The sequence below is a fragment of the Myotis brandtii genome, unplaced genomic scaffold, assembly GCF_000412655.1.
Source record: "Myotis brandtii unplaced genomic scaffold, ASM41265v1 scaffold374, whole genome shotgun sequence".
NCBI classification, from domain to species: domain Eukaryota; kingdom Metazoa; phylum Chordata; class Mammalia; order Chiroptera; family Vespertilionidae; genus Myotis; species Myotis brandtii.
The window spans coordinates 2,799,533-2,809,588 of NW_005364372.1; the positions used below are offsets into that span (position 1 = coordinate 2,799,533).

Below are 10,056 nucleotides of genomic sequence, written 5' to 3' on the forward strand. Positions count from 1 at the left end.
AATTAGCATATTCCCTCCTTATTGGCTGTGGGCACCGCCATCTTTGAGGGTGGGGCAGTGAATTAGCATATTCCCTCCTTATTGGCTGTGGGTGCCGCCATTTTTGTGATGGTATGAGGGTCAATTAGCATATTCACTCTTTATTAGAAAGGATAGTTCTTAAAGTGCAAATTCTAGTGTGAATTAGAGAAATAGATCAAGGATGCCACCAAAGTGTTACCCTGAACTAAAAGAAAGACTGATTTACCACCTACTCACATGAGGAAGAGTATGAAAGGTGCAAGCTTAAAGGAGAAATTTGGAGGTATGTTTTTGAATATGTTAGGGTAATTCTGCCTTTAGACATACAGTGGAGATGTTGAATAAGTTTGCTATACCATCTGAAGATCAGATAAGAGGTCAGGACCGAAGTTGTCATCATAGAAATGGTACTTAAGACCCAAAACTGCATTAGTCCACCTGAGGACTTAATAAATAGCTATAAGAGAAAGTCCAGTCCAAGGACTGAGTCCTGAGCCACTCCTACATTTGGAGGTTGGGACATGAAGAACTGACACCAGAGATGGAGAAGGAGCTTAAACCAAGAGCTTGTGGGTCCATGAAAGAAGTGCTTTGAAGGAGGGAGTGGTCAACAGTGTTAACTTGCTGACAGATAATAGGATGAAGACTGTGGCTTGGCCCTGGGATTTGGCAATAGGGAGCTCACTGTGATTTTAACAGAATAGATACTGGGAGAGGTGATAAATAAAGCCTGATTGCAAAGGTTTCAACAGGCAGGTGAGGAGAATTGGAGACAGCAAGTATGACAGCTCTTTCAAGAATTTTGGCTATAGCAGAGAGTGAGAAATAGCAGAGGGATACTACAGCGTGTATGGATACGCATATGCTATAAGTGATCCAGTAGAGAGGAGAAAAAATGATGATTCAAGATAACAACCCTTCCAACAAACCCTAACAAGGTATACTTTCTGTGATTCCATTGGGATAAAGTAATTAGCATTTAGTTGGTGAAGTAGATGTATTGATGTTTTTTCCTTCTTCATATACATGCATGTCAAAAAGCCTGTTACATATGCATATTTTAAGAAAAATATTTTTAATGGAGCCATAACAGAACCATTGAAAAGTAAGTGGTTAAAATTGTCTTTGCTCCAGGCCCTCACTTCTGCATTCCTCCCATGAAAGATAATGAAAAATCTTGTGGCCCTAAAATTCAGCTAAAAAAATTCATGCCCTGGGATTAATGAGTGTGTTACTTCTCCAGTAGTATTTTAATTTACAGAAATATTTAGAATAAAATTATATAAGAAATTACTTCAAAATAATCTAGTTGGGGAAAAAAGATAAACTGGGTGGGGAGAGAGATAAAAAAAAAGTTGGCTCTGAGTTGATAGTTCATTTTAAAGCTGGGTGATGGGTATATGGCAATTCCTTATACCATTACCTCTTCTTCTGCATGTGTTTCAAAATTCCCATAATATAAAGCTAAACATTAGAAGAAACATAGTGTCAATACCATGCTTAATCCAAATAAATCCATTAAATGGTGAAATTTCAGATAATTTGGTAACAGGTAAATATTTGGGGGCACAGGAATTTTTTTGGCTTTTTCTAATCTTATCAGTTATTTTGCTTTTATATACAATACAAACTTATTTTTTACTCAGAAGGTGTCTCAGTTGCTTTAAGATAGAATTAATTTGGATTCCTATTGCACAAATAATCTGAGACTGGATTTTTATAAACAAAGGCTTGGTTCTCTTAAACATCTTCTCACTTTAGGTAACCATAAAAAAACATAAGAACACATGTTACAAAATATGTTCTGAGGTAAAGTAATACTACAGTTAAAAAAACAATGATAATCTAGTTGGTTATTACTTAAAAGAATAAATAGTTGATTATACACAGAAGGTGAAATCACTTAAGGTTCGATTCCTGGTCAGTGCACATGCCCAGGTTGCGGGTTCTGTATGGGAGGCAACACATGCCCAGGTTGCGGGTTCTGTATGGGAGGCAACAGATTGATGTTTCTCTCATATCTCTCTCTCTCTCCCTCTCCCTCAAATCAATAAAAACATATTTTTAAAAAGTTTCTAACCTTTCAAAAGTAGCAAATGTAGAAACAACAGTGTTGCTACCTTAAGTATTCAAATATTAACCACTAGGTATTCTTTAGTGTATTCCAGTTACTCATTAACCACTCTTTAGTGTTATTGTTACAAGAATTGTCAGTAATTTTCACCAGGGAAAATTGAATAACAAAGTCCAATAAATTTCCTAGATCAGAAGAATATTCAGATTTTATTAGTAGCATTCTTCTTACTTGTGATATATTCATTAACAAAAGTCCACTATGTAGTTTGGGACCTATACATTCTACTTCAAAAACTAAACCCAAAGGTATGTTGTTGTGCAGCTTATGGTTTCTTTTGTATGGCTTTAATGCCCTCAACAATTCCTTGGTGTAAACTACTGAGCAAGGGAACAAGATTTCCTTTGTAACTGATACCTAAATTTCTATTCTGCTTTAAGCGTCTAATTTGCACTGTGAAGACATATAATTTGAGCCTTGTAGCTATATCACAAAAGTACAACAGTTTATGCTGATCTCTAATTTTCTGAGTTGTGCTGGCTATAATTTAAATTTTTTGCATGTTTTTAACTGCAATGCAAACCAGTATACATGAGAAACCTTTGTATATTGACAGAGGCTGGGAAAAAGATGCCTTGTTCTGATTTCAGATAAGCATTCCCTTTTCACAACAGCAGGTGCAAGGGAGCCCATTCATAATATTTGCTTCAAGTCAGTTATAGTTACTGACTGGAAATGCAATGCTATTACAGGAGAACTTGACTAATCATCACAAGCCCAATGAATAAAAATTATTACTATTATTAACAAATTCTAGAGGCAAATAGGACTTTTTCCTTCGCCTACGAATTGGGGACATAATATATGCTGTTGACACAATTTTGGTCATTTTACTATTGTGTATCTGTTTACTAAATCTAGAAAAACACTTTGTCACTTATTAATACAGGATGGAATTATGCTCAGTGGAAAATTTGCTGTAACAAATGCATGTTCCACTTAAGAGATAATTGATAATGAATGTTACGCTTTCCTTTGCCTTAAGTTTCACTTATTTTTAAATCAACACATAAGGCAAAAAATAACCACAAGATAAAAATTTACTCTAATTGCTCTCATTTCACATAAGTGGGTAAATTCCTTTTGAAACATATATGAGACAACTATATAAGCAACCAATAAGTGAAGCTAGCTGGATGTTTCCATTAGAACCCTTATTTATAAGGTTATGACTTGACCATTTTAATTAGCTTCAGGCAGAAACTTGGCACACCAGTTCAAAGCATTGGAGAAAATTTTGGTCTACAAAACAATTATAATTCTCCTTCAACAGGAGAGGTCAGAGAAAGGCTCTAATAGAATTTAAGGACTGGATGGCCACACACAGATAAAGTAAATTAAAAAATAAACTGCAGCAATAATCATTGCCTGGGCAAAAATAAGTGTTTGGCTTGTGTATAAAACCAGTAAGAACGCATCCTAAATTGATGATTATTACTATTACTTAAACTGTGTTTGCTAGCAACCTAGTAGTGTCACCTAACATTTGCATATAATTCAAAAGTGCCAAAACGCTTTTGCACTTTTAATTCTTTCAGGCTGAGCACTGTGACAGAAGAAACTTGTATGGTGCCATCCTTTTCCTTCATGTCCCCAAAAAACAGAAGACTCACTCCTGTTACACCCATTTATCCTCAGCCTTGAATCAGATACAAGCTAGTTATTAGACCCACATGCTAGAAAGATGTGGAGCATCTTTAAGGATGCCTTCAAGGATGGGGCAGAACCCCTAAACTGGCTTCTGTAAATACCACTGCCCACACTTCCAAACGTCCATTCTATTACTGCTTTCCCAACATCCAAGAGCAACACACAGTATCCCCACTTATAATTAGTGATTGATGTCACTCCAGGGCGTTCATGCTTGACACCTGGCCTCCCTCAGGCCACATGTGATGGGGGATAGTGCCACACACCACCCTTCTGAAGTTCTACGGGCAGATGGAAGGAGACTGACACCCGGCCACTTAACTGGCCGGGATGCTCCTCAACCCTTGCAAGACCTTTGAGGAAGAGAAGAAAACAAAACACACACACACACACACACACACACACACACACACACAACTTACCACTTTGGCCCAGTCCAAGAACAACTGAAAACACCCAGGCCGCCCGGAGGAATGGGGTAGGACCTGGTCGGCAGTTTTGAAGGCAGACAAATGCGGCAGTAAGAAAAGCCAGGGCCGAGCAGCACATAATGCAAAGCAGCCCACACAGCGCCCGCCGCTTGGCTGCTCTCTGGATGCGCGCTCGCGCCTCCCAGGCGCACCTTGGGGCCCGCGGACCAAGTGTCGCTAGGATGTTTCCAGCAGGCCCGGCAGGCGGACCCCGCGGCTCGGAAGAAGCGGTGCAGGTACGCTGGCCCAGGCACTGCTCGGCATCTCAGGGCCCCTGCGGCCCTCCCAGGTCGGCGCGGTGGGTCCCCGAAATCTCCGCGAGAAGCACCTCCTCCGACTGCCAAAGGCTCGGGGCGGCAACGCGAGCGGGGCTCCGCAGCCAGCTCTGGGACAAAGAAAAGAGCTTTTGTTTCTCTCCAGCCGACGGGAATTCTGCTGCATAAATCAGCTTAGCGAAGAGCCAAACACAATCAAACCCAAACAAAGCCCGAAGCTGGGGGGAAAAACCAGCCTAATGTACATTCACTGGGTGATGCTGCATCTGTGGGAGGGGACGCCAGAGGGGAAACAAGTCTATGTCGCATCAATCAGCGAGAGCTTCTTCCACAGGTGGGCAGGGAGGCCAACTCCACTTAGTTGCAGCTTTGCAGCCTCGTTGACCAGAGGACAAAGTCGAAGTGGCAGCGTCCTTGCTGGCCGGGAGGAAGCTTGGGGCGCCAGCAGCAAGGGGAAGCGGCTCCGGGAGCGCCCTAATAGTCCCCCTCGGCGCTGGCGGACTCAGAGCGAGGCATCGCAGCTCCCGGCTTGGGTAGGAGTGGAGCACACCGCTGCGGGGGTGCTAAAGCCCGGCCTCGGGGGGCGGGAGCTTCGTGCCCTCGTACTCTTGGCCTCAGTGTACAGCTCAGATGTCCGGCCGTCCAGAGCCCAGGCTGTTGGCGCGCTCAGGGGTGCACCCCGTGAGGATGAGAGGGAGACCAGTTGGTGGGGGGCGGAGAGGTGAGGCCCTGCCCTGGCCCGCGGGTGTCGGGGGTAGGGGGGTGAATCCCTATGTGCTGATAGTTGGGCGCGCTCAGGGCCCTGAGTTGCTAGGAAACCGCCCCACGCTATGGAGCGCCCGGGCCCGGCAGCCGAGAGGCTCGGAGGCAGCTAGCTGCAACAGCAAAAGCTCGGAGTAGCGTGGGCGGGACATTAGTGAGGCATGAAGTCACCGCGGCCCACACTCGCTCTTTGTTTTGCTCACTCCAGCTCTTTCTCTCCCCCTTGACTCTAATGGTTGCCATTCCCATAGTTCACAAGAACTCCTGAAGTGTAGCCGCACAACAGGAATCGCACGCCCTGTTCTTTTCCTTCTCCTCCCCGAATTCCTGCTCCCTAACGCTCGCCTACCGGGTGCAGAGGCTGGCTCAGCGCAAGCGGCAGCTGCGCGCAAACCCCAGCCTCTCGCCCCGGGCTCTGCGCACTCCTTTGTTTGGAGATACTCAATGCTCAGCAGCTGCCGCCTGCAGAGCGGAGTCCCGGAGCCTCACCCCACCTCCAACACCCTCTGTCCTGGGAGCGCGCACTACCTACTTTGCTTGCAGGGTCAGGAGCTCATCCTTTGCCCCACACCAAGACTGTACCGCGTCTCCCCAACACTTGGAGAGTTGATCCGTCCAACCAGGTTAAGGTGAAATATGCCGGAGTTTCCAGTCTGCAGGAGCTGCACTAGCAGCTGCTGGCTGAAATTTCTCGTGGCTCCTCCACTCGGAACATCAACCCTGGGCTGGGCAGCCCTGCTCTTTACAGGGTCTGGTGGTGGCTCTGGGCATTTGCTAGTTTACCTTGGGTCTTTTGACCTAAAAGTCAACTTCCCAATAAACAGAACAAAGAAGTTACAAAGGCCGGCGAAACAGGGGAGAGAAGCGAGGGAGGGAGGTGGGATGGCATTTCTGCTGCTTGCAGATCAGAAATTTAGGGCCTGCAGGGAGGGGTGTTTTGCTGGGCAACTGTGGGGGAAGCCATGCGCCTCCTTGGGTCCTGTCACTAACAGGCTAGGCCGAGGGAGAAAACGCAGTCCTCCGGATTGAAAACAAGGCACTGTTTCCAATCAGACCCAGAGTGATGCTTCCCTTTTACCTCTAGGGGCAGGAGTGGTTCGCCCTGGTAAAGTCTGACCTCTTGTTTCCCACTAGCTGCCTGCCAACCTCTTTCAAAGAGCAGCCTCCCCTTACGGGCATCAGACCCGTCCATCCAGGTCAAGGTGAAATATGCCGGAGTTTCCCTCTTCACTTGCTTAATAGTTTCTGTCTCCATATTTGGAGTAAAAAATAAGTAGGAGGCGTTCTCTCTTTTTTCTTTCTGTTTTCTATTTGTTAACTGAGTGAATGGAAAGTACCTGATTAATAAACCACAACATTGAAACTCCCCCTTTTCAGGTGTGGACTGCACATTGAAGCCCACAGAATTAGCTAAGCAGACCAGGAACCCAGTTGGAAAATTACAAGTGCCCTGGATCTACAAAGCAGGTTTTTTTTGAGAGCCCAAATGAATAATTCAAACCTGAAAAACTGGTACTTGTAAGCACAGTTCCACTCTAGGCAATGTACTCTAAATATGTACAGTGAAATCCAGCTCAGCTTCATTATTTATTTTCTTTCCTTAGTTCCAACTTTGAACAACTATAGTTTTGCTTTTCGTGGTCTTAAAGGAAAGGCCTGAGAAGTGGCTGGATGGGGAAGAGGACTTGAAATTTGAACACAAAATGAACACATTCAAACTCTAATTAGTGCTCTTCAGTGGGGTAGCATGTATATTTTCCAGAGATTATTTCACAGTCCAAAGGAATGCAGCCACCCTTGAGACAGTGCAGTGCTTTAATAAAGAAAAAAAGCCATAATCCCTATAAGGGTGTGTGTGATGTGCATTCTATATTGTAAAGAAAGACTTCCACATTTTGTTTTATGAAGCCCAGGCAAATATATGTCAGGATGCCACTTTTATGAAGTTGTTGGAGAAAAGGCACAGCATCATTTATTACCACTTCCTAGTTTCAAAGAGGTTATAATCCGGTTATCAAAATAAAATAAAACAGAATATCCCAGTTGTGAGGCTGTGATCCTTGTAAGTTATTTACAAACAAGTTATCTGTACATTTTGGGCTATAAAGTTAAAAGTGAATTCTCTCGAGTCCTGCAAATAATCTGTAGAGTTTTCTTACAGTAAATATAACTAGTGGCCTAGAACAAAAAGTTTCCTTGTTTTTAATAAATGCCAGCGGTCACCACAATTCATTCTTTTTCCTGTAAGAAAATGTACAGCATATTGTGAAGAAATGTGGTATTATCTTCCTCATATTACCTGAAAAATTCTAACAGAGAGAAAAATGTTCCAGATTAATTCCTATCTTTATCATGTTCTGCTGTCTTGCTTTGAAATTTCTGACAGCTAATTTTTCATCATTTGTGATAATGAGAGCAAATGAAATTCACAGATAGTGTAAAAGTAGTAACATTTTAGCTATTCATTCCAGCCTTCCTATCATCAGATTCTTTTAGTTGTTAATATGTCATAAAATTAGATGAATTAAGTTTCTTTCCTACTACTTTAACCTTGATTTCTCACTAACTCAGTTTATGGTGAGAATGAATAAGCTATAGAGGAATCACAGGAATGAGAGAAACATCTGGGAGACTGCCCTTTTCCTGTGTATTCAGCCTTTTAAGTAGATTTTGTCCAAATTATTGACCTCATAGTTACAGCTAAAACCATATCCACATTTTAATATTGCAGATGCTCCTCAATTTATGATAGGGGTATGTCCTGATAAAACCATCGTAAGTTGAAAATACCACGTCAAAAAAGCATTTCACACACCTAACCTACTGAATATCATAGTTCAGCCTAGTCTATTTTAAGCATGCTCAGAACACTTACATTAGCCAGTTGGGCAAAATCACCTAACACGATGAATACACTGTGGAGTATCATTTGTTTACCCTTGTGATGGTGTGGCTGAGTTCAAGCTATGGCTGGCTGCCACTGTCCAGCATCATAAGAGAGTATCATACTGTGCATATCACTAGCCAAGGAAAGATTAAAATTCAAAATTGGGAGTATGGTTTCTACTGAATTCATGTTGCTCTCACAAAGTTGTAAAATAAAAAAAAATTGTAAGTCGCTTCATCGTAAGTTGGGACCATCTATATCAGAAATTCGTATCAGAGATATTTAATAGGTTTAACAGATATTCACAAGTTGTCTATAAGCTTGTTTCATCCGTAGCTCTTAGGAGATGATGAAACAGCCCAACCTTTGAGATGTGTTATTGTGACTATGACTTCAAGCTTCTTCCAATGCTAAGGAATATAAGCCAATATAAGTTACTTTTCACTGAAATATTACGTAAGTTACTGTTCTTCATACTGTGGACTGAACACTGCCTCCAACATAACTATGTGTAGAGTGATTCCTTAGCTCTATTCCAGGAGTTTCTGGCTTTGTAGATCTGGTGTGCATTATTATGAGTTTCTAAAATGGTTCTTTATGGACTGAGGTTTAAGAACCTCTCCCATAATGGATTAATACAGAGATTCCTGAAAGGCCCCATGTGTGATTATGGACAAACTTCAGTATCAGGTGCAAAGTCAAAGAAAAATGAATTGCTGGAGCCAGTTCTCTTCCCAAGTTATTCTGTGGATGATTAACTCTGAGATGTTAGTGTTTTAGGCTATAAAACTTACATAATTAAGTTCGGGAAGTGCTGGGTTAAAGGCAAGTGAAATCATTTACTGGAGGATTTTCCAGAAACTTAAACAGGCCGGAATGCAATTAGATTCTCCAAAGGAAGAACCGTTTATTCGGGGAACATTTCACAGGCTAGTTTTCTATAAAGTACAGTGGTGGGACTTAATCCTACTTTACAAATGTGGAAACTAAAAACCAGATTGGTGAGGAGACTGACCTCACTTCAGGAGAATTACTGAGCAGGCAAGAATCAGAGCTCTGATTTCTTCTCTACCATCTCATGTCAATGATGACTTTTGGTTTCAAGTAACAGAGTCAGACTGTGTCTGCCATAAGTAAAAAAGGAAATTATTGGAAGAAAATTTGGAATTTATAGAATCAGCAGGAGGCTGAGTGACCAGGATTGAAAAGGCCAGAAACCAAGGGAGGAGACATAAGCAATAGCAGTATTGGCCAGGTAGCGATAATGCTTTCTAATCATCCCTTCATTTTTGGACAGCTGGTTCCAAGTTTCACAATCCTGGTTGGGAATGTCTAATTTTCAGAACCTTAGTCACTTATCAGTCCCTTGGCTTACTCTAGGGGTGGAGTGTGAGGAAGAGGAGCTCTTCTCTTTGGCTTTCTCAGTGGAAAATCTAATTCTGTTTCCCAATAACATGACATAAAATTGTCTTAGGTTAATGAAGGGAGCCTTGCAAGGTGACAGACACTCATTATTCACATATCCCAATTTCCACATGCTACAGCTTTTCATTACAGTTGGATTTGGGGTAATGAAGCAGCTTTAATTTAGCTACCCTGCCCACTAACCCATGCTTTGGTTAGCAGTTCTAGTTATCTTCATGGGTACTTTTGAATAAAACATTTTATCTATGCATAGTTTCATCCTAGCTTTGTGGTATCCTTCCATAGCATGCAGCAAACTAATGTTTATTTAGCCTTTAACTCATTATCAGAATGATTATAGAGATGTGGTATCTGAATTAATTTTTTAATTTACATTCTTTATTAACCAAGTCTGCAACAGATGCTTTGTTGACCGCCCCCCCCCCCCCCCCG

At 42.3% G+C, this 10,056-nt stretch overlaps 2 protein-coding genes across 3 annotated transcripts in view; one reads left to right on the forward strand and one right to left on the reverse strand.

The window, feature by feature from the left end:
- Nucleotides 1–5,419, reverse strand: part of ITGB8 (integrin, beta 8) — an 83,070-nt gene extending 77,651 nt beyond the window's left edge. The window contains exon 1 of one of the 2 annotated variants that reach the window (XM_005872303.2): nt 4,228–5,419. In XM_005872303.2, coding sequence (XP_005872365.1) covers nt 4,228–4,354 — 127 coding nt within the window. In that variant the 5' untranslated portion in view covers nt 4,355–5,419. The remainder of the gene's footprint in view (nt 1–4,227) is intronic. The other variant, XM_005872302.2, reaches the window with a different exon arrangement.
- A 139-nt stretch (nt 5,420–5,558) lies between these two features.
- MACC1 (metastasis associated in colon cancer 1) overlaps nt 5,559–10,056 on the forward strand; it is a 159,059-nt gene continuing 154,561 nt past the window's right edge. The window contains exons 1-2 of the mRNA XM_014544641.1: nt 5,559–5,941; nt 6,690–6,779. The gene's annotated coding sequence lies outside the window, so the exon portion shown is untranslated. The remainder of the gene's footprint in view (nt 5,942–6,689; nt 6,780–10,056) is intronic.